Source organism: Cottoperca gobio, chromosome 17 (genome assembly GCF_900634415.1).
Source record: "Cottoperca gobio chromosome 17, fCotGob3.1, whole genome shotgun sequence".
NCBI lineage: Eukaryota > Metazoa > Chordata > Actinopteri > Perciformes > Bovichtidae > Cottoperca > Cottoperca gobio.
The window spans coordinates 15,271,401-15,284,468 of record NC_041371.1 but is presented as its reverse complement, the minus strand read 5'-3'; the positions used below and the strand labels follow the sequence as shown (position 1 = coordinate 15,284,468).

General features: G+C 40.1%; 1 protein-coding gene across 2 annotated transcripts in view; it reads left to right on the top strand.

Moving 5' to 3' along the window:
* pik3r2 (phosphoinositide-3-kinase, regulatory subunit 2 (beta)) overlaps positions 1 to 13,068 on the top strand; it is a 35,102-nt gene that overhangs the window by 14,883 nt on the left and 7,151 nt on the right. For both annotated transcript variants that reach the window (XM_029453123.1, XM_029453124.1), the window contains exons 3-15: positions 3,735 to 3,827; positions 5,724 to 5,798; positions 7,421 to 7,573; positions 8,925 to 9,135; positions 9,299 to 9,384; positions 9,883 to 9,985; positions 10,209 to 10,307; positions 10,508 to 10,688; positions 10,850 to 10,969; positions 11,288 to 11,430; positions 11,637 to 11,813; positions 12,008 to 12,079; positions 12,227 to 12,397. In XM_029453123.1, coding sequence (XP_029308983.1) covers positions 3,735 to 3,827; positions 5,724 to 5,798; positions 7,421 to 7,573; positions 8,925 to 9,135; positions 9,299 to 9,384; positions 9,883 to 9,985; positions 10,209 to 10,307; positions 10,508 to 10,688; positions 10,850 to 10,969; positions 11,288 to 11,430; positions 11,637 to 11,813; positions 12,008 to 12,079; positions 12,227 to 12,397 — 1,684 coding nt within the window. The remainder of the gene's footprint in view (positions 1 to 3,734; positions 3,828 to 5,723; positions 5,799 to 7,420; positions 7,574 to 8,924; positions 9,136 to 9,298; positions 9,385 to 9,882; positions 9,986 to 10,208; positions 10,308 to 10,507; positions 10,689 to 10,849; positions 10,970 to 11,287; positions 11,431 to 11,636; positions 11,814 to 12,007; positions 12,080 to 12,226; positions 12,398 to 13,068) is intronic.

The window sequence follows — 13,068 nt, the reverse complement described above, 5'->3', positions numbered from 1 at the left end:
TTCAATTACACTGGAATAAAAAAGAAAATCTGCAGTCAAAATGGATTATTCTTTTAGTTGATGGGCATCAACGTTCATTTATGACCTTTGCAAATAACAGTTAAAATTGTGAAAACTCGATTTATTATTTTAAATACTGTGTGTAACATATTCACATTTTAGTCATATTGTTTTTAAAAGCCCTCTTTGTCATGATCATTTTGGTTATGGCAAAGTAGAAATATTATTTAATTTCAGTGGTAAGCTGTGGCTGTCTGTGCTTGATTTCTTTTGTCATCAATAGCCTAACATGGGAAATAAACAGTGTCTGACTGAAATCCAAAGTTCTTACCACATAGAAAATGACAATTTATTGTAGTAATAGTTGAAATACATATTCTAATGTCAGTACTGTTCATAAAGACATTTACAAAAAATCTGCACAAATCAAAGTAGACTTAAAGTGAGGTTTAATTCGAGCAGTGAAATCCTGCGAATGAATTTGTGCTGTATCTCTGGATTTAGAGAGGCTTCAGTTTCTGACACAAACCTCTGAGAGGGAGAATGCAGCAGAGCCAGCTACGTATTACATAAGCATACTGATGTAGAAGATACAGAGCAAATATTTTGCTTCACATAGCTTTGCTTCATCCAGTCTACTTTTGCCAGTGTGCTGCTCGCCTTGGATTGTGCAAACACACAAAGACAGGATAGGCAACATTCGTCTAACGATCACCGTTCCAGCTTCATGTGCAGATAACACACATCACACGTGACTTTATAGTTTTTTCACCAACACAGATGATGTTGAATGACTCGGTTTGACTTTATCAAAGCATCTCTGAAGAAAAAGTGAAGCACAGTCAGAGTTCTAGCTTGTGAAAATGTCTTACAACGAATGCATAATCTAGACTTAGGCCTCAAATTCACCCGGACTTACTTGTTAAAGTGCAAGAGTGCCAAACTACTCTCTGTGATGCTGTTTTCTATCTATCTCTCTCTCTCTCTCTCTCTCTCTCTCTCTCTCTCTCTCTCTCTCTCTCTCTCTATATATATATATATATATATATATATATATATATATATATATATATATATATATATATATCTCCTTCTTTCTCTCTGTTTCCCCCATTGGCTACGTCTCAGGGCATGTCAAGTCATAAGCCTGTCTCCCAGTGCGCAGTCTACCAAGGAAGTGGTTCTAATTGACTAACAAGTTGCTGTTACTTTATCTCTCTCTCTGCCTTTCACTCTTTTTCCATACCTTTCAAAAACCCTGAGAAGACTGCAGGGCTTCAGCTGCTTTTGGCAGGAAAAAGAAAAAAAAACATTCCTTCTTTGCACAAAAGTAAAAGTTTTATTTATTTTATTTTCGACTAAAGAGAAATATATTGTATAATATAATATAATATAAAAAGTGTTTATGTTTGTTTGCATGTTGGAGTGAGTACGTTTCTTCCTCTTCCTAACAGTTGGAGAGCATTCATTTTGTGGTTTTATAGCCTATATTTGCACTTATTTCCCTGTTTTATTTGATTTCCACATTTTATTGCCTGCATCCTGCCTAAACCCAACTGCATAAGAGCTCCACAAATATTGGCTTTTGCTCTCTTATACTGAATAATTAATCCATTCTGCTAAAGCAATAGCATCTGGCTGCATCTGTAATTATAAAAAAATCCAGTTTAACATGCACAGTGTTCACTTATTCTGACAATAATATTTTTAATTAAGTGAAGGCATGAAAATAAGCAATATGAAGAATGAATTGGTCCAAAGTGTTTGTGATTTTTCACAGTTGTACGTCAACACATTTTATGATGCATGAAAAGGAAAAAAAACAAGCAAAAGTCAGTTAAGTGGTTTGTGGAGTCTTCAAAGGGAAAATGACAGCATGGGTAGAAAATGGCTTAAATTATCTGTAGGTGCCAAATTCAATTTGCAGTAAAATATTATTTACAAGTTGATATTAACTCATATGTGTTTCTACAGTTTTTACCAACTTGTAAAACGGAGAGTGAATCAATAAAAACCCTATTGGTGACGGTGTGAGCTCTGTGCAAAAGACAAGAAGCACGTGTCAACTTAAGGTTGACACTCTGCAATAGGGTTTGGATACTACATTACCTTTGTTTATGTTTACCTGACGGAGACTTCTAGCTGTGTGAATTATGAATCTTGGGAGAAGACTGTGTGCGTCCCGTTTCCAACATTACTGTGTTTTAACTTAAGTCTCTTAAGTCGTTTTTTGTACCTACAGATATTTTTGTAACGGTCATATAATAATTTTGTAATACACAACACTATGTTGTCCTGCCGATAGGGGAGCCAAAACAGAAATTACTCATATGAGTGATCTTGGAATGACAAAGGACATCACTTGATGCTTAGTTTGGTTTGTAACTTGGTGCTAACATGTATGTAAAAACTGAACTCCGAAGAGAGACACTCTGTGATGAGAGAAGAGGGGGGGGAAGGGCCCTGGCAGCCAACATGGATGAAGAAGAGGCAGAGGTCTGTCTGTGTACTCGCTAGAGAGCTGGAGACACTGCCAGAAAAAGTTTCCATGTCTAACCGGCAGGCAAGGAGACAGAGAGAGTGACACAGTGAAAGAAAAGAAAAAGTGAGATCGAATACAAACTTAAGCAATAGAGACCAAATGAGAGAAAGAAATAAAGTCCATTAAGAGCAAGAATGCAAGAGAGCAAAGGACAGAGAGAGTGAGCGAGAGGGAGAGAGACATCCAGAGAAACTGAGAACAAGAACCAGAGAGAGAGGGGAACGGAATGTGCTGACGCGGTGTTTCTTGTCTGAACTCCCCAAATTAATAATCAGCAGCGGTTTAGCCGAGCCGTGCCAGGAACAGGAGCCTACTGCCAAACCCCGGCCAGGCCAGGCCCTCCCTGCTCCCAGCGTTACCCCTACCCCTCACCCATACCTCCCCCCAACCCCCAGCTCACAGCCCTGCTCTGGGGCCGAATAGGAGGCGCTGCCTGCCTGCCTGTCTGGGCCGGGCCGGGCCTGGCACACTGCCACAGGGCTTTTGCTTGTTCAGGAGTTTTGATTAAATCCTTTATTGTGCTCCACTCACGCAAAGAGCTAAGGCGAAACACCGAGCAGGACGGAGAGGAGGGGAGGAGAGAAAGCGAGAGGGGAGAGAAGAAAAGGGGAAAAAAGAGAGGGAGGGAAATGGGATCTCTCTTTTTTTTCCCCTCTTGCTTTCTCCTTCTCTCTTTCTCTCGGACTGAAAAGATGTTTGATTTGGTCTATGGGGAGTTGTAAAGTAGATAAAGTTTTTGCTCACCATCAGCAGTCTGTTTTTTTCTCTCCTTTTTCTCCTTTTTTATTTTCACTCCTCTGTATAAAGCCTCTTTTCATTCTTTTGTACATTTGCTAAATTGTTTTATTTTTTTTAATCATATATCTCATCAGCTAGACTTCCAGACTACGAACTACCACAGTAAGATGCATCACAAGCTTAAAGTGTTCTCTGTGTTTTGGTTAGAAACTTTATTTTTTATATACTTACCGAACAAATGCAAACAGGTGTGCTTCTTGCGAAATGGATACTAAAATCCACCTCATCATATTTTATTGTGTTCCTCACAGATTTTATATATGCTCACAACATTATACATGCTCTATATCTCCAACTGCTCCTAGTTAACTGTCTTGTCAGTGCTGCAGCACCCCCGTGGTCTTTCAGGGGCTTTGTGCCAGAAGTGTAACAGTGATTTGTGTTGTTGTTTCAGCTGTTTCTGTGTTGGACCTGAGCGAGCAGTTCACACCGCCAGAGAAGGCTCCAACAGCCCTCGTCAGCTTGATCCAAGCCATAGAGAAGAGAGGTATATCCATGTCAATCGGCCAACGTATTCGTCTGTCTCGCCTCCCCGTCTTTCCGTCTACGTGCGACTGTCTCCCTCCCGCCATCTGCCTCTTGCTCTCATGCCAGCATTTGCACAAGTGTAGACACATAGGCATGTGGATCCAGTCAGGCAGTCACACAGATGTAGAAGAGAAGTGCACACACAAGTTCATGCACACTCACTGTATCCCTCCTCGGTTGGTTAGTGACTTGATATAGTTTTCCTACATTGAAGTTTAGTGCGGTCTAAGTCAGAACAGTTCTCATTGGCTTCACTGAGAGTCCTGCACAGTGGGCTTGATTCACACTATGTTATTAACAAATAGTGCTCAGTGGGACTCCATTCACAGTTTTTTTCTTTATTTTCTGTCTTCCTCTTTATTTTCTCTGTCTGTGTCTCTCTCTCACACACACACACACACACACACACACTCACACACACATATACACACACATTTGTAGGGCTGCAACTACAATTACTAATTATATTCGGTTAATCCAGTGGTTCCCAAACCTTTTCTGCAGGGCCCCCATTTTGTAGATAAGAATATTTTCGAGCCCCCCCTGGGTGCCCTGTCACAAATTTGTCCATGTTATGCTAGCAGGGCTCAAGCCTTGCTGCGCCCCCCCTTGCAATAGCTCTGCGCCTGCCCCCCACTTTGGGAACCACTGGGTTAATCATTGAATGCACAAAATGTTAGAGCCTAATCACAATGGAAAAGTCCGAATTTTGGGCATGTTTGCTTGAACGTTTCATCGATTATCCATATAGTTGCTGCTGACTTTTCTGTGAATCAACCAATCAATACACCTATTCACACATTAATCAACGTTCTATACCTTTTTATGCAAAAACGGATGCAAGACAGGGCCTCAAAGTCAGCAGACAAGTTATAGAGAGTACAAACATTTTAGATGTGACTCTACTGGCTTTCAATCTGAGAGAGATTCATCAATATTTAAATATTTCTCAATGCCTAGCATGAGAAGGATTTAAATATTAATATCTACTAGAAGGCTGACAGAAGGCCTGTCTCTGAATGTAAATAATATACCGTAATGTATCACTAATATTGAATTACTTCCCAGTGTTTGATGCACACACACTGTGACTGCATGGTGTGGTTTTCACAACTACCTGAGAGACCGGCCAGTCTCAAGGATTTGCAAGATGCAAGCTGTCTAGACCCAGTGTCAAGCCTGAGACCCAAAAGAGAAATGTAGTCATTCAAAGTTAAAATGTTTTTTTACTGGATGAGTGAAATCTTTCTCTATATCATGAAACTGTTTTTTTTTACCAAGGTTTGGACTGGTATGTTAGTATGCTAAACGTTTTCTTCTTGACCTCAACATAAAACAACTCTAAAACTTCCCCTTGAGTTGACCTTATAATTAAATTGGGAAGATAGTTTACCTATCCAGCCTGAACAACCTGCCTAAAATCATTTGATCCAGGGTTTTAGTTTAGAGTTTAAATTGTCTGTGCTGTGTGTGGCATTCAGAGACACTGAACGAATAGATAGAATAGATATTTGAAGGACCAACTCTCCGCAGTTGATTGATCACCTTCTCTCTGTTGTTGGATGTGAGACTGGAATGAAAACAACACACAGCTGACATTTTGTGCTCAGTATATCCAAAACAAACACCTGACCATGTGATTTGTCTCATAACATGGCTTAACATGTTATGAGACACTCAATATCACACATTATATTGCCTACACCCACATTAGTCTAGTACTAATGCTGCTAAGAATTCTCCTTCTCTTTTCTACTTTGCTCCACGTAACCTTCCTGTTTTATGTACTTGATGATATTGTTTGTCAGCTCAGTTGTGCAAACCTTTATTCAACTGCTCCTTTTGACTTTCTCAGGTCTGGACTGCAACATATTGTACAGGCCAAATGTTTCCTCTGGTGCAGACAGCCCCGTGTACAGTCTGAGCTCTGGTGAGTGAGTCAGAGATGCATACTTTTCAATCTTCATTTTGTCATCTGGTGTGTGTCATAAACTGTGTTTGTGTTCACTTTCGATTAGAGATAGACCCATATATCATATTAGTCTATTGTAGATATATAATGTTTGGGTATATGTTAGAAATGCAAAGTTAGGTTTGAAATCATTTAGAAACAGTGTCACAGTTATAAAGATTGTCCACCACTGAGCACTGATAAGTTGATTTTTCACCTTGTTTCAAGCGAAGTCTCTGCAAGTTGATGTTCATACATTTATACCATGAACTGAAACCAGTCGCGCCTCGAAAATATTCTTTTATCAATCTAAAAACCAACTGCGGCCCGTGGTCCATTTTTAATTGGCCCGCAGCAAATTCTAAAAGTATAATGGAATATGATCCAGATAGAAACTTGTGCTTGAATGTTTTGTACTTCTTAGTTCTAGCACAGAAACACAGTTTTGACTTGTCAGCTAACTTAAAACATCAAGTGTCAGATAAAGCTTTTTTTACTGGATTGCATGTGATGAGAGCACAGATGCGACAGACGCCGCACAGCTGTTCATTTTTTTTTTGCGGGGAGTTGACGATAACTTTTGCGTTACGGAAGAGCTGCTTGGTCTTAGGAGTCTAAAGGGCACAACATAATTCGAGCACGAGGACTTTACCACAGAGAATTTCAAGCGTCCCTGTCTGATGTCGATGCTGAATACGGGGACGCACTCCACCGTTCTGATGTGCGCTGGCTGAGTCATGGCTCCGTGCTGCAGCGGGTTTATTCCCTGAGATCAGAAATCAATCTGTTTTTTAAAGAGAAGGAGCGACCTCTTCATGAGCTGAGTGAGCCTCCATGGTTGGCAGACCTGTTTAGTTGATCTTACTGGTCATCTCAACACTGAACAAGAACCTACTGCACACATGAAAGCATTCTGCGTGAAGCTCCGTCTCTTTGAGACACAAGCGCACTTCCCCACTCAAACATATGAGCAAACATTTTCTGTTAACTCTGAACAAAAGCAGGTTGAGAACCAAAATGAGCGACAGCATCTCTGTGATGTCCTTCGTATCTCAACCACCAACCTTGCTCCTGACCTGCAGCATCCTTCAGTCCAAAGTGCAGCATCACTGCTCCCACTGAGTGCAACGCTGTTCCCATTATAGGAGAGTTAAATCATAGATTACACAGTATTAATGTTAATAAGCTCAATTTTTAAATAAATTCATTCAATTAAAGTTGATAACATTTTCTAACTAACATTAGTTGATGTGTTAACAAGCCCAATAACTTATTTGTTTAACAAGCTTGAGATATATCCATCCCCATTTCCCATCAAAAGTATGAGTGGCCCAGCCCTTCGTATATTTCTCTGTATGTGGCCCTCAGTGGAAAGAGTTTGGACACCCCTGATCTATATGATACGAATACGGAAAGTAGAACCTGTATTGTTGGCCATGTGCTGTACATCTCACCTGCCTCATAAATAAATTGGGAGAGAATTCAACCCACACTAGAGTTCAGATCCAGATTTCTTTGTGGTGGATGAATTGAGTTTGGTGGAATTTATTTATTGCCATAAGTTGTCCCTAACTGTCTTTATATGCGTCTTTGTGCTACAGAGAGTGAGATGTTGCAGAATGATGTGGGGTACCTGTCTGAGTGTGTCCTGAGCTACCTGAGAGACCTCCCGTCACCCGTCATCCCCACCTGTGTCTACGCTCACCTTCAAACTGCTGTCACAATGCAGCAGCAGGTCCTCCTGCAGTCAGCAGGTACAGTAGCTCTCATCTCACCAGGAAATGCTTCAAGTTGGCACTCATATTGACTAAACATCCATCTTTCTAACCAGGAAAGCATTTCATCTTCTATGTATTTCTGTACGGTAGTGGCTTGTTAATGGGACATTTCCAAAGCACACCATTATCTTTTCACACTAACGTTTGCTACTTTCCAAGCGGAGTTCAGTTTATACTGGTGCAGTATGAAAAGCTTCAGAGGACCTTAAATAGGCGGTTCTTCAGAGGGAACATTTTGACATCTTTCTTTCCTTTTTTGTTGATTGATTAACTGTCAAAGTTACATTATTGTCGCAGGGTATCACAGATAAGAGCTGGAGCTGTTCTGTAATCAGTTACTCAAATAGTCAGCTGCCATAAAGTATTAACCTGATGATCTGTATTCTTCTGTAATTAAACCAGAAGACAAACTACAAAAAGGTTTACAACAAGGGTTGTGAGGAATTATCCATCTCAAGCGAAGTCTCTACAAATTGATGTTCATACATTTCTACCATGAACTGAAACCAGTCGCGCCTCTATCAACCCTAAATCTAAAAACCTGTGGAATACTTTGTAAAATGATCTACAGTTATGCGAAGCACATACAATTTGCAGTTATTGGGCTTAAACATGCAAAGCCACCAGTATGATCTTTTATAAGAGCAACTAAAGTTATGTTGTTCTATAATCTGTAGATATAGTATTATAAAAATAACATTTCATTCTGGATTTTGCTCAAAACACGTAAAATAATGTCATACTGTGTATGTTTGCTTGTTTTAATTATTTTTTTGAAAAATGTGTTCAGATTAGGATTTTATGGAGACAAAAGAAGAGATTTTGTTGAGTAATAGAATAGCATGAGCACAAACATCGAGTTATGTGGTGCGTTTTTTAGTCGTTAGAAAAAAGCACATTTTCATTGCTTCACTAACTGTAATTTAAGTAAAAGAATTACACAAGCTGAGCCTTACATACGGCTGATCGAGGTCAGTTACATGTCAGCGTTGAGAAGATGAGCTCACTGAGGCATGCTAGAAATTCTTCAGCTGATTCTCCTCTGCACAAAGGACTCCATGATTTCATTTCAGATATATACTAGACCTTTTTACAAAAAACATGCATTCATCCCATTGACATTTGAACTACTTACGAAAAGGACTTGAGTTGCAGATTGTCTCGATTGCAGGCCAAACAGTATATAAATACTAAATTCAGCATCATGAGATTTGTTAAATATCTTGACCCTCATGAGATTCTCCTCATGTGGTAAAATGTGATAAAAAGGTTGCAGTAGTTTTATTTATAGATCATCTTCATGGTTATTTGAATACCTTATTTCCAGATGGTGCAGTCGCTGGAAGCCTTGACAGAGAGGTAAGCCAGGTCCTCGAGAGCTCCACCTCCGTCCCTCTCCATCACCGTCTCACCCTGCAGTACCTCCTCACACACCTGGCCAAGGTCACCCAGACGCAGGCCAGCAATGGCCTGGACACACAGACGCTGGGAAAGATCTTTGGGCCGCTGCTGATACGGACCGGCCCATCCACCCCGTGGCAAGTTTTGGTTAATTATTATTTTATACAGAAACAGATAGAGTGTGTGAAGTTGAAGAATTGGGTAAATGTTTGGTAAATAATCAAATGTAGAGTTTTAATTTAACAAATTGGAGTCTCAGTTATGTATTATTAAACTGTCCATTGATTGGTTAATTTGCAGGTTCTCAGCGGATATGGAGTTTCCTGCCCTTGTGGTGGAGAGGCTGCTGATAGAGAGAACCACGGAGCAAGACCTCACTCCTCCAGGTATCTTTAGTAAGGCTGCGTAGAACTATTACATTATTACATTACAGTTAATTTAGCTGACGCTTTGTCCAAAGCGACTTGCAAAAAGTGCAAACAATCATGAGGAAAGAACTCCGAACAGCAAGAATCTTGCAAGTACAATAGCTTCAAATAGGTGAAATCCTTTAAGTGCAGAACAATAGCTTCAAATAAGCCAAACAAAAGTGCAACATACAGAAACAATAGAGTACGAATTCAACTATTAGCTACAAATAAGCCAAACCAATGTAAGTGCAACATACAAAGAACAGTTTCTTTATTTTTTTATGCTATGTTTATGTTACAGTACAACCAAAGACATTTTCATTTATATGCAGTCAAATGTTGATTATGTAATTTTTAATACAATATAAAGTGTTTCTGGTATATTTTTTTACCACTTTGTATGTGTTGGTACATTTTCAGCAGTTCATGTGATAAGTGACTGACTAATCTCCGTGTTCATGTGTCTGTTTCCAGTTCTTCCTGCAAAGCCAGTCAAGTCAAAAATGGCACCATCAGCCATGACGGACACAAGCAGCCTGCTGAATGATGCTGAATGGTACTGGGGGGAAATCTCCAGGTAAATTATTCAAATGAATCACTGTTACTGTTGAATTTGATCAGATAGGTTTTGATTTATTTCAAAGTATTGGATAAAGTTTGGTGGATACTATACATGAAACAGCTTCCAGAAATCAGTGTTCCTTATTTTATCTTTTTATAATGGTGAAAATTGTATTATTATTTTGCTGTTATCACCGTTAGTGTTCATGAAGTAAACACTAATGTCATGGTATTTGCAGAGAGGAGGTGAACGAGAAGCTGCGAGACACTCCAGATGGTACCTTCCTGGTCCGAGATGCCTCTAGTAAACTGGAGGGCGAGTACACTCTCACTCTCAGGTAAAGCACGACCACTGTCTCCCACACCACTTATAACCACATTTGAATCAATTGAATAGTTACTATAGAAATAAAGAAATGTGACTTTCAATGGAAAACAACAGACCTTTGCTCAAAGTTAACATTCAATCAACATGTGCAGCCATATGTCCCGTTATGTTCTTCTTTGTTTTTCATTTGGCTCCTGTCTCCCCCTGCAGGAAAGGGGGGAACAACAAGCTGATAAAGATTTACCACCGAGACATGCGGTATGGCTTCTCTGAGCCTCTTACCTTCCTGTCTGTAGTGGAGCTCATCAATCACTACCGCCATGAGTCGCTGGCCCAATACAACGCCAAACTTGACACCAAGCTTCTGTTCCCTGTCTCCAAATACCAACAGGTTGGTCACTTTGTATCATCAAATTCAATTACAAGCAAAATCCCTCTGCAAGCTTCCTTTGATTTAGAAGTCCTTAACAATGAGCAGAGCCTGCTTGAATTGTATTTTTATTGTTCATCAAAGTGTTGAGTTTTCTCTCATGTGCATTTTGCTGGGCTCAGTTGGTGAAGGAGAACAGTATAGAGGAGGTGGGAGAGCAGCTGAAGGTCTATCACGAGCAGTACCAGGAGAAGAGCCGCGAGTACGACTCTCTGTACGAGGAATACACACGCACCTCACAGGTATGAGACACACAGTTTAAATCATACTTTGTATCCTGTTTGTATTCTTCATATACTGCAACATATAATCATTTACATATCTTGAAAACAGACATCGAGTGTCATCTTACCTTAATGTAATAAATAAATATACGGGTAAGACAGTATGCATCCGCCTCTCTGTTACCTTTTATGTTACACAACAGTCGAGTGTCTCAACCAGAGTTTTAACATCAGCAGGCAGAAGACCGGATATGTGTAGATACCAGCAGCTATGTACTAAATGAAATACAATAAATCATCAAATGGACAGTCACAGTCTGTTCCTCTGTCCCGCAGGAGCTGCAGATGAAGCGCACAGCCATCGAGGCTTTCAATGAGACCATCAAGATCTTTGAGGAGCAGTGTGAGACTCAGGAGCGCTACAGCAGAGAGTCTTTGGAGCGGTTCCAACGCGAGGGCAACGAAAAAGAGATTCAGAAGTAAATTTATGTTTATGTGCATGGGATTCTTGATAATCCCGGTTCAAACTGCAAAGCAAGATTCAAAGCCGTCAGAAGCAGCCGATTAAAACAATTTGTTTTACTGAACCATAAAGTTGAACTGAGCTGCTAAATTGGAATAGTGTTCATTTACATTTTTCATTTAACATTTGAACAACACATTCATAGCCATTCTCTCAAATCAGGATCCAGAGCAACTCGGAGCGTTTGAAGTCTCGCGTGAAGGAGATCCACGACAGCAAGCGTAAACTGGAGCAGGACCTGAGACAGCAGGTCTCCGATAACCGAGAGATCGACAAGAAGATGAACAGCCTGAAGCCGGATCTCATGCAGCTCCGCAAAATCAGAGACCAGTACTTAATGTAAGAATGAATTAAAGATGTACTCCATGTCAGAAGTACAGAAAACGTGTCTCTCTGCTTTGACTTCACTTAATACTGTTTGCTATATCACACACACCAACACATTTAAATCTATACACTCAATTATTATCTTCATATCTTGTGAGTGACTGGTAAACTGTCAGCATTAAATATGTGGTGTTCTGGCTTTGCAGATGGCTAACACAGAAGGGGACAAAGCAGAAGAAGATCAATGAATGGCTGGGCATAAAGAATGATGCTGATGAGTAAGTGTCAAAGTAACAACTCAGCAACGTGTGCTGTGAAGACTGGCTGCTGCAGTATATCCACCTGTAATTTAGGGAGTGGCTGGAGGTTTTGGTCATGATATGACGTGTGATTGAGTATCTCCTGCTTTATTTCTGTGCTTCCAGCTCCTACTCGCTGGAGGAGGATGAGGGTTCACCCCACCACGATGAGTGTGCCTGGTATGTGGGTGACATCAAACGCACCCAGGCTGAGGAAATGCTGAGAGGCAAATGTGACGGGACCTTCCTCATCCGTGAGAGCCAATCACAGAAGGGCTCCTACGCCTGTTCTGTAGTGTAAGTTTTGTTATTATTTTCTATTTGTTAAGATCTATTTCTTTATCCACTTAGAGAACTGACCAAATGTAGACAATGTTGGTTTGATAGCAGGATATGTCTTGCCCATCTAAACACTAATATTCATTGTCACAATAACCTGTGATCTTCTAGCTATGATAGGCCAACTCTTTCTCACTTTCTTGTAACGCCTTAACACAAAGTGTTGTGATTGAGAGTGGGTAATGACTAGTTTGCAAGCGAGCAGATGAGTCTAAATGGGAAACTAAAAGTAATAGAAATATTTAAAATGTCCAACTTTAGCTACGCCAAGTGGTGACCTACTGATGAAAAGATCAACGATTCTAGGATCACTATGTCTGACATGGCCGAAATAAGTTACTGCAGTACTGCAAGGATTTCTTCTAGATTTATAATGTTTTACTGACATTAGCAGAAGAATACAAAGGAGCCTCAAGACATTACATTAACACAATTACTATCATAGTAAACCTTTAGCACGATTTCAAGTTGGCACTGCAGCAAAAGCCCAGGTGAGACACGTTGCATTAAAGAGGGCTCAGTTGTTTTTAATTAGTTGTGTTACTCTGCTTTTACTTTTACAACAAGCCAAAATGTCTGCTGTGATGTAACATTTTACTTTTATGCCAATGTGGAGAAACTGTGAAAAT